This window comes from Peromyscus maniculatus, chromosome 2 (assembly GCF_049852395.1).
Source record: "Peromyscus maniculatus bairdii isolate BWxNUB_F1_BW_parent chromosome 2, HU_Pman_BW_mat_3.1, whole genome shotgun sequence".
NCBI classification, from domain to species: Eukaryota; Metazoa; Chordata; class Mammalia; order Rodentia; family Cricetidae; genus Peromyscus; species Peromyscus maniculatus.
The window spans coordinates 136628633-136652618 of record NC_134853.1 but is presented as its reverse complement, the minus strand read 5'-3'; the positions used below and the strand labels follow the sequence as shown (position 1 = coordinate 136652618).

Genomic DNA, 23986 nt, shown 5'->3' with positions numbered 1-23986 from the left:
TTAAAATTAAAAAAAAAAAAAAAAAAAAAAAGTGTTACAAAAAGAAGTATTTCAGGATTGTAAGATAGCTGAGCAAGTCAAGAACAGCTCTCGCTGCCATGCCTTACTGAGTTTGACTGCCAGAATCCACATGAAGGAGAGAACTCATTCCCCTGAGTGTCCTCCTCCGACTCCTGGCTCCATGGCAGTGCACACCCCCCACATGTGCACTTGCAGGCACATGTACACACAAAATAACTTAATTGATAGGACTGTGGTCAGAGTTAAATGTGTAAGCAGCACAAAAGATCACTGATAGACAGGCCGTGCTCATAAACAAAGGCTGTGTTTACTCTTTGCTTTTAACTCTTTGAGGAGCCCCAGCCTGCAGTCCCAGGGGCACAGACCTCTTAGAGTACTTCATACTGTGCCCAGGAACAAGCTCCTTCTCCCCAACCCAACACTCAGCACCCTTCCAGGGCAGATATTCTACAGGACCACTTAGTTGTCCTTTGTTCAACAAACTAATGGGCTAGGTGCCATAGTTCAGTGACCAACTGTGTGAGTTCTTGGGTACAGTCCCCAGCACCCCCCACACACACACACAAAAAATCCCAACTATTTACCAAACTACTGTTATACATCAAGCTTTGTCTGATCATTGTAAGTGTTTACAATCTAGTGAAAGAAACAGACAAGTAGAGGTGGCTGTAATAAAATGTCGTAAAGGCATCAGTAAACAGTAAAACAAATAAGTAAACATGAAAGTGAGAGGAGGTAGAGCACTAAGGGAAGGAAGCAAGATCCTTGAAGGTACCAGCAGTATGGACTGGACCTGGAGGGTACAGTGAAGCAGAGGTGTGACCTGACCAGAGCCAGAGCCTACAACAGATCCCCCGGAGGAACCTCTGGGAGGTGTGGGCAACAGGATTTGCAGACTCACTGGCTGTGGCAAGGCAAGGGTGGTTCTCAGGTTTCTGACAAGGTAGCTGAGTGATGGCACCATGCGAGGGCTGGGGGGAACACAGACAGTTCTGGCCTGTGGAGGGATAGGAGGCATCTGTGTACAAGGCTTGGCACTCAAGGAGCTGATGGAGCAGATCTCTTGTCTCCAGCAGGATCATAATTGGTTCTAATTTCTCTTGGAAAAAAGACTGGAGACCTCAGTGCACAGACAGGTGAAGCTCCAGCAAAAGCCCAGACCACTCTGATGAGAGCAAGAACGAAGGTAAATGAAAGCTAGGACAGGATCAAAGCAACACTAACACTTTAGGAACACCAACACGTGTGGAGCACACCTTTAATCCCAGCACTGGGTGGATAGAGGGAGGGCAGAAACAGGCAGATCACTGTGAGTTCAAGACCAGCCTGGTCTACATAGTAAGTTCCAGGACAGCCTGGGCTACACAGAGAGATCCTGTCTCAAGGACAAAAACACCAAACTTAGGGAAAAAAACTAAGAAAGAGTGAACTGCAAAAGTGTGTAAGGAGGAGCCAAAGACTCAGAAGACACAGTTAAAGACTATCATGTCAAGATGACATGATTAGCTCTACTGAATGAGCCTAGAGGACCCAGCCTGACCCACCGCCAGCACCCTCAAGAGAACTCCTAGCCCACAGTGCTCTCTAACTGTATGGGTCTATCACTGGGTCCCTTCACTCCAGGTACCAGCAGTCTTGCTCTTCAACTTGACTGCAGCCACTCAGTGCACACTCTCCACACCAGCAGTGGGCAGCACACAGTCAGCAAAGCCCCTCACTCTGCAGACTTTCTGAAAACCTCCGGTTCTCTAGGTCCATCTCTATAGAGTACAGGCACAGGGCATAGCATGGACATCCTAGAAGTCACGGAGAGAAACTAAGACCAATCAATGCCAGCCCTGCACTTACATGTAGCGGGAGAGCTTCCTGTACTAAAGGTGAGCTGAGTCTCCAGGAAGGTCCCCTGAACCAACTCCAAACAGACCTCAGCCCCTCCTGAACTCAGGATAGTGCTTGATTATCCAAAATGGACCTTTCTGCAAATGGCACGGAGGCCTGTGCCTCCCTCCAGCCAGCTCTGCCTCCAGTCTTGCCCTACCTCGTTTGCCCCTTTTCTTAGATCAAAAGCCCTCCATAGGAAGCCTCTGGTCTACGTCTCAAACATATGCTGTTCAGCTGGTAAGCCTGGAGATACAGGCCAGAGGCTAGAACTCAAGTTATTTCAAATGGCTGCCCGTGCAGGTCTCACTCCTCACCATCCACAAACGCTACCTCTCCACCACCCCAAGGTTGGACATTCTCCAACTGGCTAAGCAAAGGAACAAGAAACCCCTTGGGGGAGCTTCAAGGAACAACAGGTAAAATGAGGAGAGGTCAGTCAGGGGAGGGCAGGGAGTTAAACTAAACCCTAATAAATATCTTTTCTATAAGAAGTATGGAAGCCAGGCGGTGGTGGCGCACACCTTTAATCCCAGCACTCGGGAGGTAGAGGCAGGTGGATCTCTGAGTTTGAGGCCAGCCTGGTCTACAGAGTGAGTTCTAGGACAGCCAGAGAAACCCTGTCTCAAAAACAAAACAAAACAAAGAAAGTATAAAAGAAAATTAAATCCACCCCCACTAACTAAAACTCACCATAACAGTACCTGTGGCTACAGCCTCAAGCCCTACAAACCCAGAGCAACACCTCATCCAGCTCTGAAGAAAGGCGGACACAAACGATTTTGTCAGGACAAGAGCAGATTTCTTTGCTCCGGTGGGATTTTTACCGCCACTTCAGCTCGCATTTCTCAGTGCTGCACTAATCAGGCCTTTCCCAACAACATTGATGTGAAGCAGCCTTGGGGGCTGGAGGAACAACAGCAAGGAGAAGGAGCCGTGGCTTCCGGAAACCAGAGTGGGAAATGAAAACATTGGCTGAATTCCTTCGACTTAGTTAAATCTGGAAATGGATGTCAAAATACGAAGTCAGCCCCATACTAACAAGTTATGAGTGTCAATTTCACACAGCCTTGTCAGGCTCAGCAGCAGCCTTTGCCAGGCGCATAGTACAGGGCAGCTCTGCTGAGAGCCACTGACAGCCCCGACCAAGGCTCCAGAACACAAATAAGCAGTGCACAGTCACGCTGCACTGCTTACCTTTTCTCTCTGGCTGCTTTTATTTTGTTACACATTTAATTAAGAGCTTTCCCAGCAGTTACGCCGAGTCCTGCTTCTAAAAGGCAGTCACAAGGCCCTCCTCCCCCACCCTGCCACCCAGCAGCTGCTGCCTCTGGCATACCCTTCTCCAGCATCAAACTCAAGTAAGTGCAAACTGTGAAGTCTTAGAATTCCTTTCGATTTGGTTGAGTCTTTACCTCTGTGAGCCCCAAAGTGCTCTGCTTTGCTTTATTTGTTTGCTGTGTTTATAAAAGGGAGACATCGCCTCCTATCAGAGACAGTGGTTAGGACCAAATGACATACACACTTGGATTCTGCAACCCAATCCAGGCATCACAGAACGGCAGGCGGCACAGGGCCCAAAGGCTGGACTGGTGCTGCAGGCCAGAAGAGGCTAGACCAAGGACAGCGCCCTCTGAACCCTGCCTCTCCATCTCACAGGACAACTCCAAACTGAGGAGGCCCAGCAGCAAGGTCTCGAGTCCCATGTACATCAAGTTGTCTGCACACATGCTTGCACATACTCCTCACAAATGACAGCAGCAGATTCAGAAGCACCAGCACTGAGACAATGAAGATACCAGGAGGAAAACACAGCAAGAGGAGAAGCCCTGCCTGGAGAGGCTACCTGGAGGAACTGGGGCCCTGGACCAGGTCAAAGCATCTTCCATTTGGGCCATGTGACCCCCAGAATCTGGGGGTATCAGCCTGAGCCTGCCCCATCTGAATGGTTTCTCCTGGGTCAGAGCCTCCACATAAGACTCTCTAGGCTTCAAAGCTACATAAGATACACAAATGAGAAGAGCTTTCCTAGGCTGGGGTATAGCTCAGTTGGTATGGTGTTTGCACGCACAAAGCCCTGGCTGGGTTCAGTAGCCAGCACCCAAATACCAGGTGTGGTGGAACACACCTACAATCCCAGTACTTGAAAAGTGGAGGCAAGACGATCGGCAGTCATCATATGCAGTGAGTTCAAGGCCAGCCTGGGTTAATTATATACAAGATCCTGTCTCAAAAAACAAAAAACAAAAAGGGAACACCCTTGCCCTCTTAAATCTCCATCAATGCCTCTGATTCAGATCTGCTTCCAGACTTCCAGATGCAGTCCGCACCATTCGTCTGTCATGTGGGAGGACAGAGATTCTGGCGCAGACCTAGAGGTGTGCAGCTAGTGTATGTACACTCACTTGAGTGCCGTGTGCCGTGTGCTCTGCAGCTAGTGTATGTACACTCACTTGAGTGCCGTGTGCCCGTGTGCTCTGCAGCTACTGTATGTACACTCACTTGAGTGCCGTGTGCCCGTGTGCTCTTCAGATCATTCTTCCTGACTCCCCCACAAATCCAGCTAAGGTTCAAAAGCAGATGTGACACCCACCTGGGGGCCTAAGCTCACCTCAATGACCAGGGTCTAAAACACACACAAGGGACCCTGGTGAGAATGTATTACCTGATTTGGCAGGAATAGCCACTGCAGTCACTATACCTCACTCCTACCAACCCCCTCCCATCCACAACCCCCCCCCCACACACACACACAAAAGGGGGGGGGGAGAGAGAGAGAAAGGACTCTGCCTGCTGCTGCTTTAGTCACAAAGAACACAGTGATATTGATTCTCTCCACCCTCAGCAAACAGTGCCCCCACCCCTTTGGTCCCCCAGGGGCTGTCTGAAGCCAGGTGTCCATGAGGACAGACAAGAAGCACAAGTGTCAGCCCAGCAGAGGAGCCTGTCCTGTCTTCCACAACCAGATAGAACAGGATCAGAAGACAAAGGAGAAGCAGTGGGGACAAAGGAAGAGAGAGGAGGGTGACTTGGGCAGCTTCCCAGAAGCAGCCCTCTCGAATCAGACCACCAGGCTCTCAGCTAGATAACCAGGTCTCACAATGCAAATAATAGGGCAGCACAGTAACAGTTAAGGGAAAGGACCCTGGAGCCAACTGCTGCCTCTGAATGCTGGCTGTGTGGTTCTGGAAAAGTTACTTAACTTCTCTGTGCCTTAATTTCTTTAACTATAAAACAGAAGTAAGAACAGTACCTACTTCACAGTACTGATGAATAAGTTCTTATTTCATAGCACTCCAAATAGTAAATACTATGTATTCTGTTTAAAAGATTTTTTTTTTTTTAAATAAAATGAAGAACAGCTGGGTGGTAGCCTCACACACCTTTAATCGCACTACTCGGAAGGCAGAGGCAGGTGGATCTCTGTGAGTTCGAGGTTAGTCTGGTCTACAAAATGAGTTCTAGGACACCTGGGCCTGTTACACACAGAAACCCTATCTCGAAAAACCAAATATATGCCCCCCCCCTCCCAAATCCTCTTTTAATGCTCTTCCTGGGTCAGTAACATGCAGGCCAGCAATTAGAAGGGCTGTCATGAGCAGCAAGACTTGTCAAAGCCCTAGCTGGTCCCCGCCCTGTTCTAGAGACGCCTAGCAGTCACAGCTCCCAGCCTTTCTCAAAGACCCAGGGACCCCTGCTGCCCAGCAAGCTTGAACATTTAAGCCCTAAAAGACAATGCCTGGTCCCTTAGATGCCAAGCCCTGCAGCAAAGAGGCCCTCTACATACTCACATGACTTTCAAGTCCCAGTCTCCGCAGGTGACAAAAATCGACTTGACGTTGGGATCTAAGAGGCCTTCCTTCGCCATCCACTCATCGACCCTCTGGAAAGCACACAAGAACAGATGAGATCGTCCTTTTTCTGAGCCTATGAATGGCCCCAACAGTGACATGCAGATAAGCCATTTGTAACCAGAGCAGAAGGAATGGTAATCTCACCCAGCTGCGCTGAGCTGTGTGCTCTGAGCCCTGGCCTGGCTCTGGACCACAGACGTTCTTAAAGGATGATCCCTTTGAGAAGACATCACCAGTCTGTGTGTGGTGGAAGAGGGAGCCCCTCTACCCTTCAATGTATGACAGCCTACCCATGATCCCAACTGACAGTCCAAACACCCTTCTCTGACTTGACTGTCTCTTTCCTTGACTGTTATACTAAGGCACAGCCCAGCACAAACACAGGCTATCCTGGGCCATAAGAACAGGGCAGTAAGAAGCCACAAGCAGTACCTTACCTATAGTCTTGTTCACCCTCATGCTAGTTCACACTTACAGTAAGTGCTTACTAACTGTGTTTATGAACCTAGCTATTCATCAAGCAAAGATGGAGTCCCTTTCCCTTCAGAGGAGGTCCCACTGATGGGCTGGAAAACAGGCTCTATTTTGCATTTCTCCTTTTCTTAGCCAAGGGTTCAAATTCAGCAGAGTATTTTGAAGATTGAGCTCAAATGCTGCACAGGCAAAGAAAGCATTCCTAAGTCCTTCTCTTCATGCCTTCAGCTGGTTTTACTGTTTGCACTCACACTGGAGTACAAACACAAGCATCGGTATATAACAAGAGAATTATCATAAAGAATTCATGAAGCATTGCCTATTTTTCAGAAGATCCCAGGCACAGGGAGGGAGTGCAGCCAATAAGACCATGGCTTCTACTTGCATGGGAGGATTATTTTTTAAGTCTCTATCATACAGTAGTTAGAAACACAGAATTGAAAGCAACACATATCTAGGTTCCAATCCTTGGCTCTTCCTTATCCTGGTTATGTTGTTGACTGGAAGTCATCTAAAAGTCATTTAATACCACTGTACCTCAGTTTCCTTCATCTATAAAACGGGGTAAGATGACAATCCTTCCTGAGTTGTTCTGAGAATTAACTGTGATAATGTGTCAATGCCTCCCCTACAATAGACAGGAGGCTGAGAGAAGAGGAAGGGAGTTGGAAAAGTGACTGGACCGCTGCAGGACCAAGAGGAAGAATACTCCTGGCAACAGTACAGGCATGGTGGAACGACTGTATAAGAAGTGACTTCAAGTCTGTCTTCCCTAGCAGACTGTAAGAATGCAAGGGGAATGTGTGTGTGTGTGTGTGTGTGTGTGTGTGCGCGCGCGCGCGCGCGCGCGCGCACATGCGCGCGCACGCGCTGCTTCATCTGCTTCATTCACTGTCCTAATCCCAAACCCAGACCTGGATTTAATTCCAAACAAATGTGTTGCCAGGCATGATGGCACACATCTGTAATCTCAGCAGTTTGGAAGCTGTGGTGTTGAGGATCACAAGTGTGAGGCAGTCTAAGCTACAGAGACAGTTCAAAACCAGCCTAAGCTACAGATACTTGATGACTAGAATATTAACAGACAGGAGTTTAGTGAGCCAAGCCTACAGTACAGACAAGGCTGGAAATGCAGTTAGACCAGCCTGCAGAGGGGCTGTGTTCTCAGCAGTCATGGAGAGCACATGTGGGCTGCGATGGAGACTCCTCCATCTAGCAGGTGTAGCTAGCTCCCCTGGCACTTCTGAGATGCTAGAGGCACCCATAAGAAGACCAAGAATCAGCCGGGCGGTGGTGGCGCACGCCTTTAATCCCAGCACTCGGGAGGCAGAGCCAGGTGGATCTCTGTGAGTTCGAGGCCAGCCTGGGCTACCAAGTGAGTTCCAGGAAAGGCGCAAAGCTACACAGAGAAACCCTGTCTCGAAAAACCAAAAAAAAAAAAGAAGACCAAGAATCCACTCAAGTTCCACGGAAGGCTAGTACCCAGAGTGTCAGAACTGCTCCCTGGTTCAACTGTGTAGAGCCCAGTCTCTAAACTCTCTTCATAGTCTGTTTCAATGCCTACGAATCCCAGCCCAGGAACCTCCTAAGCAGTGAGGCTGGGTATTCCACTGCTGATTGTCTTCTCAGCTCTCTGGCTTAATCCCTTATACACATGTACACACATGTGCAGACACACACCATCACATCTTTACCCAAGGTCATCTAAAGAAAAGACAGACTTCATTCAAGAGAAGAGATAAGATTAACCCAGAGAATCCTAAATCCCTAAAACCTTGTGTTAGCTGGCTGACTCTATACACTCAAGTAAGTGTCCCACATGATAGGATGCTAACCTCCCAATTCACGGTGGGAAAGGAGAGGAGGACAGGACAGGGCCGACAGAAGGACTCAGCCAGCATGACCATCTTTGTCCCAAGAGGCATTTATAAGAGGCATTTACACTCCACCATGTGGCAGAAACTTAGTGAGCATCTTTCAGTGTAAGTCTGCCCAGACACTCAGGCCTGACCTCCCTTGTTCTGCCTAAATGAAGAAAAGCAACAGGAGGTACAAGGCAACTGTGTGTTGAGTAGTCCCTCCATCCCCGGCAGGGGAGTGAGGCCAGCCTGAGCTCTTCTCCGAATAAATGAGTCGGGTAAGCATCTTGCTGGCTGCTTTGATTGGGACAAGAAATTGACATTTTAGTTCTGTAACTGACTCAGGACTAACAGGACTGATATGGTGTCCTTGTTCTCCAGAAACTACTCAGATTGATGCTGGACATCTTCCCTCCTCACCTACAAAGTCCTAGGAGTGGATGACATTCAGAACATCCTAAGCACCCTACTCCAGGAAGGTGTCTTTTGAACACCACATCTCCCCTCAATTCAACCATTACTTGAATGACCCTGGTTTGGAGCTGACCCAGAACATTCTACCAGGACTCCAGCAACAGACATTCCTGGGGAACGCGGTCAGTCCTCCATTCTCCCTTCTTAGAGCAAGGCTGGTTGGGGATACTGTTGGCAAGGAGCAAGCATACTGAGGGGACCCCTCAGTCCCAGCATGGACCACCTCTCTACAGGACAGTAGGGAAGGGAGGCAAATAGAAGTTCCCTTCCTTGCCTTCTGCCATCTATTGCAAATGCCCTCACCATGGCCAAAACTGGGCTGACATGCCTGGACCTCTAGACTCCAGGGATACAGAGCACTCATTGCCACTGAGGTCAGCTGAGTCTGCCTTTCAGACCTGCTCTATCCCGATGGTTCTAGGATGTTCAGGCCACAATGCTCCCCCAGAGGACAGGATGCCTCCCTTTTGATCCCACAATTCCACTTCTTCGCTGTCCACTTCCCATGCCAACATGCCTTGCTATTCCTCCTACACACTGATAAGGTCTAAGCTTTGGATTTATGAGTCTTACAAACAAAGCACCCAATGAAATCCACAGGCTTGCTCTTGTCTGCCTCCTCTCCAGAGCAGGGCTGGGAAGGAACCTTTTTTCTTAGAAAACCCTGAGGCTGGAGGGGTAGAGGAGAGGGAGGCTGAGACCAAGCACAGCCTCTTCCTTACTCCCGCAAGCCAGAGCACAGGGAGCAGCGCCTTAACCTTTCCCAGTTCCCTGAGGAGAATATCTAAGAAGTGTGGTCTCTGCCAAGAGTTCTAAAGTCTTTAATTTGATTTCCCTCACATAGGCAATTGTTGTAATTATTCTGATTAGGAATCATTACCCAGTGCAGCCTCTGCACCCGACAGGCACACGGCAGCATCCTGCCGCAAGCTGCGGTGGGCCTGGCAGCCGGCTGCAGCTCCTGGAGGAGCTGACAGCAAACAAAAGGCATCGATGGGAGTTCTGGGTGAGTTAATGAAGTGCTCACATGCCACAAGAAGCCAACACCAAAGCTAAACAAAAACACCTCCAGTCCCTGGGGCTAATCCGCAAGGCTGCAAAGCAGCTCCCCTGCCCCAGCCCACCCAGCGCAGGCGGACAGACAGCACAGGGCCGTCCCCAGGCCAGGCAAGGAGGGGGCTCTGCCTGACTCCTGGCAGCACTTGGACATCCTGTCAGTAACCCTGACGGGAACAGCTGGAGATGACAGATCAATGGTTCAATACTCTCAACAGCATGTCACTGATGTGACAGCAAATGTTATTCTAATCAAGCCATAATCATAGTCAAATTATACGGCTACATTCTCTGGAGGGGAGGGGGGAAAAGGCAGCAGGAAGAGGTCAGAGGTCAGGAATTAAAGGTCATTCAGCCTACCTCCAGCACTTGCTGCAGCCTTGGCTGGCCATCCACCATGGCTTGAATAATCCCGGTGAGCTGTAAGAAAAGAAAAACAGCCTTTGGGTGGAAAACCAAGTTTCAAGGGACTCATGCTGGACAGTCCATTCTGTTCCCTCTTCCTCCTCCCAATGCGAGGGCTAGGGCCTCACTGCTTCAAGCTCAGAGCCAGGCCAGGCGCTTGGGAATCACATCCTAGGATGAGGTATGAACATCCTCAACAGCAGGTAGCCTGAGACAGGCCTGCACACCCATGCTAACAACAGGGCAGGCTCCATGTTTGTTCTTTGGGGGATTTTTTTCTTTTAATTTTACATGTCTTTTGTATTCAACACGTTCAATAAGCTCCCACAAATTAGTCTTAAGGCACATTAGACTCCGGCTTCACAGAAGTTCCCGTGGAGTCTGGCACACTTGGGTTTGAGCCTTCCCTTTCTGTCAATCCAGCACTTCCCCAAACCTGGTGAACCTCCTCAGAAATCTGCACACCTCAGTCCTCAACACCGCCTAGGCAAGCTGGAAGGCCACCTACGAGCAACGGGGAGACAGACGAGAAAGTCTGAAGGACAGATAGACTCTGGCCTAGGGACTGACTCCCAGGCATAGGCCATGCCCAGGTCAGGCCTAGCTTTAAGCAAGTTTGTTTTGCTTTGCTATTTCTAGAGTAAAATATCACTCAAGCACAGACTTCCTATCGGTATCTGAAGCCTGAGGCCCTGTCCCAGACACTAGCTAGAACTCACAATGCTATCATGTCCCTGGCTATTCTCACAAAGAGTACTATGTCGAGCTGCTTGGAAACAACTTTATTGTTGAAGTGGGGGAAGGGGTTTAAAACTCCAATTAAACTATAATTACATTTAATGACTACCAAACACCCAACTCACAGAAAGTGCTGGCTCTAAGAGGGAAGGTTATTTTCTCACAGTGACTTACATGGAATGGTAATACACACCTTTTAGGGAAGAAATTTTCATTTTAAGAATGCTGAGTTCCTCTAGGTGGGTTTCTGTAGTTCATCAAGTCATTATTAGGTGGTATTTTAAGGAAGTGTAAGGACACAGCCACTCTATTTTATATTCCAGAAACTGTTTTTATATTAATCTGTATTTTAATTGGGTAACAGCTGCTGCCTACAGACTTCCCATGGTCTAAAAGGAAAATAAATTAGAAAGATTAACTACACTGTTGTTTCGCAAGGCTTTAACCCACAGCATGCCCACCCGGCTGGCACCTCCACACCCTTTCCTTGCTTGGGAGACCAAAGAACTGCCCAGCAGAGGGAGGGCCTGAGTCAAAAGAAGAAAAGACTGCTCTCCTGCTACAGCCTGGGGGGGGGGGGGGACCCTGCACGGGAGGGAGGTTTACATCTGAGACCAGAGCACTCCTCTTCTTCATTCTCTGGCACCTACTATGTGCCAGAGAAGCGGGGCCGCACAGGAACACGGAAGCTCTGCCCTCTTGGAATTGGCCTCTTCACCACAGTGCCCTCCTGTGTCTAGTCCGGTTAGCACCCAGAGCCTACCCAAGCTCAGAACCACACCCCGAGCAGACAAGAAGTTGTCCTACATTTTCTGTCAGGCACAGAGGGACCAAGACTCAAGGAGAGACTCTCAACTCCAGGTCCACCTTCCAGAAGACAGACTGACAGCCACGGACTACAGCTACTCACCCCAGCCTTGCTCGTTCCCACTAAATTCTTCCAGGTTGGAGGGATGGGTTAGGGTCAGGGCTGTGGTGGGAAAGGCTCACATTCACTCTCCCTTCTAGTATGAGCCCTAGGGATGGCCAGGCCCCCTTCTCTGGCTCCACCCAGGGGAGTTCAGAGCAGCTCAACACTGAAGGGCTTCAGAAAGTCTTACATGTGCAGACAAAGGCCCAGACAAGAACCTAGGCCCTGGGGAAAGCAGATGTAGGTAAGAAACACACTACACCTGTACTTGCCGAGCACACTCCAAATCCTGGCTTTTAACTTTAGCACCACACACACACAATAAAAAAGTCACCGAAAAGAAAACTAGGGGCCACAGAGGCGTCCTGCTGGAAAGCTGTAGGACTCCTCACTGTAGGCCAGGCCCACCTCTCCCCACATGTCGGTCAACTGTGATGCCATGCTTTCTAGAGGGCAAGCGTTTCCACTGGTGGCCAGCCAGTGTGGCTCACCAGTGAGTTCATTTGGGATTGAAGTCAGTCTCAGAGACAAAGGCTTGAACAGTAGTTCAACTAGACACAGTCTCCTAAGGGAAGTCTCCAAGCCCTTGAGGGACTGAGAAAGTTCTTGAAGGGTTAGATTCATCACCCAAAGGAACCACCTCTTAGCAGCTGCCAGTGCACACTCGATGAAGAGGGCTAAAACTGGGGCAGCTAGTCCCCGAACTTTATATACTACCAATCTGTGAATGGTGAGGGGGAGAGACAACTGCATAAAATCACCTGGGAAGTTCTATCTTAGGCCTAACTTAAATCCTTCATACTGTAGTTTTAAGCTCATCCCTGCTTAGATTAGCATATGTTTGCAAAAGGCTTTCTTATCCTTACAATGAACGGTACTAGAGCAAAGCCAAGTATTTGTTAAGCTGAAAACCAGGGCTCACAGGCTAAACGGGCTCAGAGGCCTTAACCACTTAAGGTAGGAGAGGTGAGAGGAAGCATTAATGTGTGTTCTCTGGCTCCTTTCACCAAGGAATTAACAGATTAACTCCCACTTCTCCAGATGGAAAGCACAGGCAGGGACTCTGGACATGACTGGTCGGTCACACTGCTGGTTCCCAAGGACCGTACCTACATGAGGGCTTTGTCCAGGGATGAGCTGGCGTCATCGGAAACAGTAGCAACTCCAGGAAGCAGCCCAGGAAACTCAGTGCCAGCAGCATGTCAGCGGCCAGGCGCTCCCCTTTCACAGTTTATCTCCGACACCATCGTATTCCGACACCATGACAGTGTGCTGATTACATAAGCACTTGTCTCTGGTGTGCAATCTGATAACCAGACCCACTCTTTCTCCTCACACAAAGAGACCAATAAATCTCACTCTTTCCAAGTACAGGTGCAAGACAAAGCCCTTTACTGGCATTTAGCAAAATGGGCATTTCTCTGTTGGTTTTTTTTTTTTTCATGACAACAACAACAAAAGACTGTACATGGCCAGGGACTGCAGCAGCCCGGCTGCTGGGCGCGAGCTCACAAGCTGGGTCAGATTCCAGAGGCCACAGGAGAGGAGCAGCCACCCCATCTCCACCAGAGCCATGCTCAGGATGGCTGTCAATGAAATGAAGCGGTACCTCAGGAGGCTGAGACTTTCTTCACAAAGCAGCATAAGCATTTGTGAAACTACAAACCTGTTCTGGCCAAAGCCTTTTCTCTGTGGCCCAGCACTATACAAGCATGTGCTCACACATACATGCACATATACAGGTTGGAAGTTTTGTTTGGGTGTTTTTTGAGACCAGGTCTCATTACCTAGCCCTGGGCCTTGGTATTTCAGCCTTGAACTCAATAGGTTAATCCAGACTGCCCTCCAACTCCCAGCCTCCTGTCTTAGCCTCTAGGTACAAAGATTACAGGCATGAGTCATCATACATCCCTATTGGTTTATCTGAGACAGTCTCATGTCGTCCAGACTAGCAGTGAACTCCTCATCCTCCTGCTTCTGACTGCAGAGTGCTGAGATGATAGGCACACGCCTATGCACCTTACCACACTAGGGTTCTTAAGAACTTCTTGTGCACTGGAGAAAGAAGCTATGCTAGAAGAGCTGCTTGGGTCCAGTCTAGAGGTGTGAGAGCACTGCTCACACATTTATTAATGAGAGTCTCCGGGTAGGTTAACTCCACCCACCCACTGCTATCTCAACAGTGGCTTACTGCCAGGGCAGGTGAGGCCTCACCCTGTACCCAGAATTCTCTTCAAGACCTAATTACAGCTGATATGGGCTCAGGGCAACACTGAGGTAATGTGAGGTTTTCCAGAGACTTTACTCACTCAAAAGGATAAGTCAGAGGTCACCAAGATGGCTCATCCAATAAGAGCATTTGCCACCAAGCCTGAGGACCTGAATTCAATTCCTAGGCGGCACAGTGAAAGGAGAACTGACTCCCACAAGCTGTCCTCTGCCCAACGTGCATCATAGCATGTGTGCACTCCCTCCCAAACACAGATTTTTTTCTTTTAAAGACCAAGTCAACAATATAGTAGCTTTGGAGGAGACAGAGACACCTCCTTGGCAACAGTCCCTTGTTTATGGAGCACACATGGTACTAACTCTCATAATGGGACAGAAATGGATCTGTACTCTGGGAACGCATCACTGAGTAGCAAAACAGATAAATAATCAAAATATAAGCTATCTGATCAATGTGATTTGGGGGTAAGCACAATCCAGGCTGTGCACCAAGGAAGGACGCAACCCTAAGCAGGCCTGGAGCACAAGAAAGCATAGGGCACACCGCAGCAGGTGGGGACAGAGCAGGAGCTAGGAGTTTGGAGAGCACGAGTTCTCAACCCAATGCCTCACAACCAGACCTTTGTCTTCAGAACAGCTGTGCCGCCCAGATCCCAACACCACTCCCACCACCCTCCAACTGTGGATGTTCCTGGGTAAAACTGTCAAGAAGAAGAAACATGCTTTCCTTGTAGTCTCACAAAGCTGTACCAGAAACTCTGTGCTGGAGGATGCTCCCTGGGTGCCTCCCATCCCCACTTTCTGGAGCACCTACCCTTGCCAAAGGCCAGCCCCAGAAGCATTCTGCCATTCCTGAGCAGGCAGCAACCACTCCAAGATCTGGGCCTCTGGTCCACACCAGGCAGTGTGACCACACGACCACACTAGTTTAAATGCCCCCATTCCATTTGTTCCCCAAAGCTAAGCTAACCAGGCTGGCCTGGTTAGTACCTGGATGGGAAGAGGGCATGGCATGGCTTCCAGGCCACTGGGTGTCTTAGGTGGTAGCTAGTGTAACCTTCCACTGTTGAATGATGGCTTTCTAAAAGGGAGCAAAGGGCAAATTAGCCACTCACCCTAGTGGGAGAGGCAATTTCCAGGGGAAGGGGGAAAATGAGGGACAGCTTCAACATCATGAGCTGGAATGAAAGGCTTGGGAGACTGGAGACCTGGATGGATGGGTGCATGCCATAAAAGGCTTACTTGGGCCAAATGGCAAACACTGACTATGAGTTCAGGAGCAGCTCTGGAGACCCCATATCTGGGCTAGTTAGCTTCAGGGCCCACCAAACCACCCACTGCATCTAGCAGGCCGTCCCCCAGTCTCTTCCACAACAATAAAAAATTGTTTGGGAATCCTTCAAGGACTTCTTTCTCCTATTTCACTTATGTGTAGAAAGTAGGTCTTTGCATGAAGGCACAAAGGCTCACCTTGCTCCCATGCATGCCTGACCAGTGATCCCAGCACAGCACGCATGGCATGCAGGGCACACTACAGTGAGAATAGCCACAGAAAGCCCCTCCACACCCTCTGGGAGTCAGCCCTCCCGGAGCTCCTCGCCTCTGCTGAGAGCTCTTCTAAACCTCAGGCAACCATCAAAACCTCAGCTCCATTTTTGCAGTCTGTAAAACAGAGTCTGCTAATCTGCAGACAAGGTAGCCAAGTACAGTGTGAGCCTAGATGAAAACACTTGAGCCTTGCCAGCCTTTCTTCTCTGTCCTTGGTGGGAGAGTCCTGCTTTACTTTGTAGAAGGACAGAGCAACATCAGCATCTTAGGAAGCTATGAAAGCCTGAACATAACAATTCTCTCCAAATGGCCAAAATCTTCACCTCTTCCCAGCCGGCACTATACTATTGAAAATGGAACAGGACCGAGCCTGAGTCCCATGCTACTCAGAACCTGACTCCAAGTGTACAGTTGTTAGGAATATGGAGGGCAAGAAGGAAAGGGAAATGTTGGAAAATCTAGGGCAAACAGTGTTGCTGCTGTTCCTGGGGACAGGTACTCAAGCAGTCACAGACTAAAGAAGCCATTGCTACGCTCTTGCTTTAACCACTGATCAGATCTAGTTTTCTCTAAGTGGCCTGCATGAACCAACAATCCCAAAGCTCCTCTTCCAGCAGCTCTTACCTCTGTACAGAAGGGGGTAAGCTGTGGGTGGACTACAGGCTGGACATACATGTGAAAGGTAGACTCGATTTCCATAGTCCGGCCATTTAACTTCAGGATGGGAAATTCAATGATTTCCTAGAATGCCAAAGAGACAGAAGAGAAGGTAAGTCATTCTTATGATCAACCATTTCAAATAACTATGCCAGGCTGAGAAAAAATGGCTCATTCCTCCTGCAGCCCAAACCCAAGACTAGAAGAGGGGATGTCAACAAGTCTCCCCATGGTTTTTAGGAAGGAAGACAGTAGCGCCTGCACTCTGCCTGCCAGTTTCCCTGACAGGAGCCCATCAGTTGAACCTCTAAGAGAAAGAAAGGCCTTCCCTCTCTTGCCCAGGCTGCTGTCCTGAAAGGTCTGGATCTCTAGGTAAGCAAGCAGCCACCAGCACAGGCACAGATTTCCTTGTATGAAGCTTAAACACTGCCAGTGTGGGCGGGGTGGGGGTGGGGTCTTCACTAGTTTTTGAAAGGAAAAAAAAGATAACAAACAACGCCCCCCCCAAATAAAGCCATAGGGGATATCAGAGAGAAGGAGGAAACAGAACACCAGTTAATAGAGGCCAGTGCCTCCCACCTTTCCTTCCAGCTCCACACATTCCCCTTTGCCTGCCCTATCCGCCCAACCGCTTAGCAAGCCCTTCCCAGTGCGCCGGAAGGTAATGGAAGAGAAGGAGGAGGAGTGACAATTTGTTTGGTGTCTCTAAGATTAATTTGTCTCCGTTATTTAATAGAGATGCACAGCACCAAGGTCCTGGTGTGCAAACAGGCTTGCAGAACGCTGGCTGTGCAGCACGCCTCATACATCGTTCCTGGAAAGGGAGGGATGCACCAGAGGGGGGAGAGGGCAGGAGAGAGCACGCGTACCAGAAAGAAGAGGGAAACCAAGGGGAGAAAATAAAAAAATATATTGCTTTTTAATATTCAAAAACAGTTTGCAAAATTTAATCAAAGCAGAGGAAAAGCTAACATTTTTACCACTTTGACATTTTTATTAGCGCTTTCATAAATTTTTAAAACATGAATGGAATTAGTTTACAACACCCACCCACACACACACAAAAAAAACTGCCCTGAAAACATCTGGAAAAGACAAATAGGAAATAATAAAAAAAATAAATAAAAGCAAAATCTTCCAAGTAAAATTAGCATGTGAAAACAGCCTCCACTGCAGAGACAAAAAGGAGTTTTGCCCACACAAGGGCCCCAACAATCAGCTCCAGGGGCATACCTACCCCAGAACCCTCATTCCAGAGAAGATCCTTCTGGCATCATCAAAACCAAGGCAAACTCGTTCTCTGCAGAGAGATCCTGGAGAAGCAATATAGAACTCACCACTGCTGACTACTGATCCCACTCAGGGAATCAGTGGGTGGAAGACAGAAAGTTGTCGATTGCTTTCACGCCCCAAGGGATACAACTGCCATCCTTGAGAAATATATCCACTAATATTATGGGCTTCTGTGTAGCCTGGACTGTCTTGGAACTCACTCTGTAGACCAGGCTAGCCTTGAACTCAGATTCACCTGCCTCTCCCTCCTGAGTGCTGGGATTAAAGGCATGGGCCACCACACCTGGGGCTAGACTTATTTTATTTTATTTTATTTTGGGGGGCGGGGGTTTCGAGACAGGGTTTCTCTGTGTAGCTTTGCGCCTTTTTCCTGGAACTCACTTGGTAGTCCAGGCTGGCCTCGAACTCACAGAAATCCGCCTGGCTCTGCCTCCCAAGTGCTGGGATTAAAGGTGCGCGCCACCTCCGCCCGGCTAGACTTATTTTATTTTTAAGTATTTGTTTCAATCCAAAGCATAACAGTAAGGCTGAAAAACAAATCAAGGCAGTTAAATTTCAGATCAGAGAAATTTAAAGGCTCTGACTGCCTGGAGCCCCTAGGCCAGTGGTTCTCAACCTCCTAAGGCTGTGACCCTTCAATACAGTTCCTCATGTTGTGGTGACCCCAACCATAAAATTATTTTCAATGCTACTTCATAACTGTAATTTTGCTCCTGTTATGAACTGTAATGTAAATAGTTGTGTTTTCCAATGGTGTTAGGTGACCCCTACGAAATGGTTATCTGACCCCCTGAGGGGTCACCACCCACAGGCTGTGACTCACTGCCCTAGGCTGGGGCAGTGCCCAAAGATGGGGAAGCTGATGGAAGCTTGCCTGGTCCTCCGGGGCTGACCCCAGAGATGACGAAACCGAACTTTCTAGCAGACACAGGAAAGGCTCATGGCTGCAGGGCAGGGCAAGGGGCTGAGCTGATGCTTAGGCCAGGGGACAGGCACTTCCCCTCCCAGTGGAGGAGAGACTCATTCTCCAACTGGCGAGGCCTGGTTCCCACAAAGGACTACACAGGAGGCCAAGCAGATGAGAGTTTTGCCCCAGAAACTAAGTTGAGCACATGCACATACACTGTACACACTGCTGTTCCTAAAAATTCTCATATCCACGATTCCCAAGTCAGCTCTGAGCTGTGGCTCATGAGTCAGGCCCCCTCGTGACCCCTGGATTCGTAGTATATTCTTCTTCTCCTACTGAGTAGGAGAAATACTCCCCCAATGGAAAGAACTCCACAGCCTGGTGAGTTTGGCTGCCCTGGTGTCTAAGGAAACAGAGCGAGCCAGCTCCTCACTAACAATGTTAGCTAGGCCCGCAATGAGATTTAACCTGCGACACAACTGTACTTTTCATTTAAACTTTCATTTGGAAAGAAACAGTGTTTGGAGACCTGCAGTTTGTCCTGCTAATAAAGACAAGTGTTGGGACCTTTAAGGATGCCATTCATCTTTGGCTTTTATTAAATTCAATTTTCTTAAGCCTGTGATACATTATGAAATTAGGAGTTGACATTCCTCTGGAAACAAAAATATCTATCAAACATAAATAGGGGGAAAGCCTCTATTACCAAGAATGTATGGCTTAAAGTTGATCTCCTTCCACTTTTTTTTACAAGCACCCGGTTTGTTTTAGATATCTGAAATGCTATTACAGATCTGGAATTTCATTAGTATTATAAAACACAATGTGCGGAGCTCTTGCTCTGACCAGAACTGAATCAGCTTTCTCAGCAGGCTCTGAAAACTCAGCCGAGTCTCCCTGAAGCTCGGCATTCCAACTCTCTTGTTGCTGGTTCCTTCACGCAGAGGGACATGGAGCTAGTGACCAAGTTCAGTGACACCCTCCTGAGACCTGTCTCAGCTCCATGGGGGAAAAGAAAGAAAGAAAGCAAATGCCTCAGATGCTCAGGACACATGAGATCGGCCCATCAGCCAGGCTTATTCCTCAAAAATCAAGGAGGATTCCTAAGAGCCAGATATACAACATGGCTACTCTGGAGTCTTTCCTCAACAGCATCAAGAGCTGTGACAACGTGACTGCACATGACCTATTCTTTTGAACCACCGAAATGCAGAGGAGTTTGTGACAGAAGACTCAAGAATCTTAAAGAACAAAAAGAAAAAATGTTTTATACTACTCCTGCAGAAAACCCGAGTTCAGTTCCCAGCACTCATGTCAAGTGGCTCACAGCCACCTATAACTAACTCCAGGGGAGCCACAGCCTCTGACCCATCAGGGCACCTGTACTTACCTGTATACACCCAGACACACTTGCACATAATTACAGTAAAATTTAGAAGACCCTCTGAGGGAATCAGAACAGACCACACTTAGATACTTCTTTCCTTCCCATACTGTCCAGGAAGTCCACCCACCAGAGCCAGCCCAAACAGCCCAGTCATGGAGAGGAGCCCTAGGCTGCACCAAGCTGGTCCAGCTATGCAGCAGATGTGCCTAAGCTGGGCCAAACAGTTCCTTGACTGATGATGGTCAAAGACACTACTCTAATACTACAAGTAGATGGTATCAATTCCAACCCAAGGATTGGTGAAGATGTGCCTGAGTGCCAGCTTCTAGCTCTAGCTGCTCTTAGATAATACAACACTATCCCTGCCCCTCTTTCTTTGCCTCTGCCCAACTTCATTATTCCCCCAGAAAGAAGAGAGTTGTTTTGTTTTTCTTTCAGGGACAGATGAGTGCTTCTGTCCTAGAGGAAGAAGCCCCAGTCTGTATTTATAAGCCCTCTTTCTGGCTCCTAAGAATAGCTCCATAATTCCTTTGTTTTCCTATGCCACTCACATTCAGTTAATCTACTAGGGGGCTACTGTGTTAGACAGAGTGGGACTTAAGAGATAAGTAATTTGTGCCTTGGAGAAGTACTTGAACTAGTTAGTAAGTAGAAACAAACGACACCTGAGCAAACAATGGACAGTGGAGGGACATACCAAGTGTTAGGCTTTTGTCCTCTTCATTCATTTTCTTATTTTATGCTTACTAATCCCAGGAGATAAGGTCATGTCATCAGCACCATCAGCAGATCACAAGCCAATACTGTTAAAGCACCTATTACTTAGCAGACAGAGCCCAAGCACAGGCACATCAGTGAAGTGTGGACCTCTCTCTAGCATGCTCAAGACTCTGGGGAAAGGAACAAAGGAGATGGTCTCCAACACTCTCTGCCATGTGGAGAATGGAATCATCCTGTTCCCTCTACTTCTTGTTTCCTCTACGGTAGATACTCGGCTATGTGCTAACAGAAGTGATCTCAAGCCTCTAAACAACTTTTTTGTTTTTTTTCAAGACAGGGTTTCTCTGTAGCTTTGGTGCCTGTCCTGGACTCGCTCTGTAGCCCAGGCTGGCCTCGAACTCAAAGAGATCCGCCTGCCTCTGCCTCCCAAGTGCAGGGATTACAGGCGTGTGCCACCACCGCCCGGCTTAAACAACTTATTAAGAAGAGATCATTACTATTGCTGCTTCACAATAAATTAAGGCCCAGAGATATGATGGTCACTAGCAACTATGCTGCTAGAAAGGGATGGAGCTGGGACTTCCAAAAGGGAGGGGGGAAAGCGACTAGTATGACTGGCTGCTCTGTAGGGAACTCAGTACTCTCCTCCACATCCCAACAGCAGCATCCCAGGCAGAAGTCCTAGAGAAATGTTCCTAAGGAGCCTCCTCCACTGTAGCCAGAGAGATGGCACCAGGCTGAGCTCAGAAAGGGACGGAGCCTGAGCCTTCAGTCAGCATCTCTGGCACCTGGCCCTGGCCCTGGCACTTGGTCCTCCCTTTCCTAACTTCAGTTTCGTGCAGACAGGAAGGGGCTAACAAGGAGGAGACAGAGCCGGTGTCTGTTCAACAGAAAACACTCTGCTTTCTGGGATTTTCCACAGGATCTGGGAGGTGATCTGCCTAAGGTGACAATGTAGGTGGTGGAGCCAGGATCAAGGCCAGACACAGAGCACTCCAAAGCAATGTCTACTGGATTCATCCATCCTTCCATCTCTAAATGGTTTCCTTCCTCAAATGGTACCAATCCCTTAACCCCGATTTACCCAAACCGTCTAGTTAGCCTGGGACCAGTGGTTTCTAGAACACAGGACTGCTAGTGCCAAAACCGAACAGGTAGTTATCCTACACCATGCACAAAGTGCCTACACTATTCGGCTGTCTGAGGGCAGAGTAAAGTAATTCAGCTGGTCTGCTGATGGTGGTGGGAAACTGGCCATAACTGGCAACTACGGACAAACACCTCCAAATTTGGATTTCCCAAAGTCCCCAAGTTTCTACAGCTGCTGCATTTATTTACTATCTCTCACAGTAAAACACTAGCTGCAATTTCTCCCCTGAAGGGAGAGAAAACAAAAAGGAAGCACCAAGTAAACATTCATTTGCTTTTACCTACGTAAGCGAGCTGGAACGCAGGTTTTAAGACCATTTGATTTAAAACTGATCAACTAAGAACCCCAGTGTTTCCCTTAATAAACTGAGGACAAAACTGGAATGCATTTCAAGTGAAAGTTCATGCCCACTTTTGAAGATTACAGGAAATAAATTTGTAGGTTTTGTTTTTAGGGTATGAAAACTACCTTCAACTAAATTATCTGTAGAGATTAGGTTATACCGGAAGAGAGTAAGGCAACAACAAAAGACATTAAGCGGAAAGGGCTCAGCTGACTGCTGGAATTGATGGCAAGGGTTAATACAGTAGTAGTCTAGCCCATTTCCCCAAAGCACAGATTCTTCTCTGCCTCAGCTGATGCTTCTGCGGTCCCATCTGAAATCAAGGACTGAGAAGATCATTTTCATGTCTTGCCGGAATTAATCTGAGAACAAACAGGCATTTCCTCAATTTAGAGACAGGAAACGGAATCTATCCCTGTTGTAGTTGTTTGTTGTAGGAAAACTAACATCCCTTCCTTCTATCCCCTGTACCGAAGGGTCTGATAAAAACCCAAAGGCCATCTAACCACGAACAGCAAGCATGAGGCTTAGCCAAATGCTTGGATCTGAACTGATATAAAGGTAACCAACCCTGCCGGGCGGTGGTGGCGCACGCCTTTAATCCCAGCACTCGGGAGGCAGAGCCAGGCGGATCTCTGTGAGTTCGAGGCCAGCCTGGGCTACCAAGTGAGCTCCAGGAAAGGCGCAAAGCTACACAGAGAAACCCTGTCTCGAAAAACCAAAAAAAAAAAAATAAAAAAAAAAAAAAAAAAAAAAAATAAAGGTAACCAACCCTTTCTCAAGAGGAAAAAAGCCTCCTCCTGGTCACTGGGAAGAGGGGAAGAGGGCTGGGAGGAGCAAGGGTTGCATTGGGTATGATTTGCTTAACAGTTGGGGGGGGGGGCATTTATGCACAAGGAGCTTATTTCTTAAACAAACACTCGTGGTTTTGATTTACACCACAGCCGGCTCCTAAATAATTTATGGCGGGTTAAATTTATTGCCGAGCCCTGGCTGGCTGCAAATTCGAATTGCCAAATAATTAGATTTTAGGGCAAAGCTTATAAATTACCCGTCGATTTGTCCGGACTTGTTTGTCAGTTGCTTTGTGCTTCGGGTCATCTTTGGCATTTGGCTGTTTGGGTTTTAATTGCTGATTTACACTTTGACAGATGAGAGCTGATGCTCGAAGTTTCAGGACAACGAAGGGGGAAAAACCCCCGAGCTTTCAAAGGCTGATTTTTCACCTACATGTCCCCCTCCACCGATCTCCACAGACCCCCCAAAGCCATTCAAATGTAGAAACAAGGCAGAAAGTAGAAACTGCTATTCTTTAAGGAGTGGGAGAACAGACTGAGTTATAATTTGCCTTTACTAAAATCTGAAATCAAAAAACAAAATTGAACCCACAGTATCAGTAAGTAAAGGAGATCAAAGGTGTTAAAAACCATATCTTCACCCTGGAGTACGCACACCTGTGTCTCTCTACATATGCACACAACTCGGAAACAGCCTCAGTTGGAATATTTTTACATACTCTCAGTAACGTCAAGTATCAGGACCTTGTGAAGCTGACCGTTAGGGCAGCAAACTACCCAACACTTCTTTGAATCTGCATACACACATACATACATGTATCTGTCGTGTAATTCATAAAAACAGATCTCGGTTATGTAAAGGAATCCCTTGAAGTAGTTTTAAGTCTGTCACGGCAGTGGAACAGGGTGCCAATTCCCACTTACACTCCAGTAAGGGGAATAGCAAATCTCTCTAGGTAGAGCCCTGCCACTACCCACTCCTTGGACAGAAGGCCTGAAGACTCTCCACAGAACCAGAGAAGTAAGGCTGGCCTCCCAGTCACCTGTTATACTCCAACAGCTTCCTATACAGCCATGGGTCGGAGGAACACTAGAATTCATTCTCCTAAGTGCTGACATGTACAGCCATTGCATGCTAAAGCCCTGTCTGGAGCACTTAGTGTATTTTTAGTTCATCGTACCTCCCACAGGTCCTATAAAATCGGAACTATGACTAACTGCACTTTGCCAATAAGGCAACTGAAAACTGAAGGAGAAGGGGTGTGAGTCACTTAGCCCAGGTC

General features: G+C 48.1%; 1 protein-coding gene across 5 annotated transcripts in view; it reads right to left on the bottom strand.

The window, feature by feature from the left end:
- Nucleotides 1–23986, bottom strand: part of Eri3 (ERI1 exoribonuclease family member 3) — a 134350-nt gene that overhangs the window by 84066 nt on the left and 26298 nt on the right. For all 5 annotated transcript variants that reach the window (XM_042271702.2, XM_076564893.1, XM_042271699.2 and 2 more), the window contains 3 exons: nt 16071–16187; nt 9977–10036; nt 5691–5782 (listed from right to left, as the gene is read on the bottom strand). In XM_042271702.2, coding sequence (XP_042127636.1) covers nt 5691–5782; nt 9977–10036; nt 16071–16187 — 269 coding nt within the window. The remainder of the gene's footprint in view (nt 1–5690; nt 5783–9976; nt 10037–16070; nt 16188–23986) is intronic.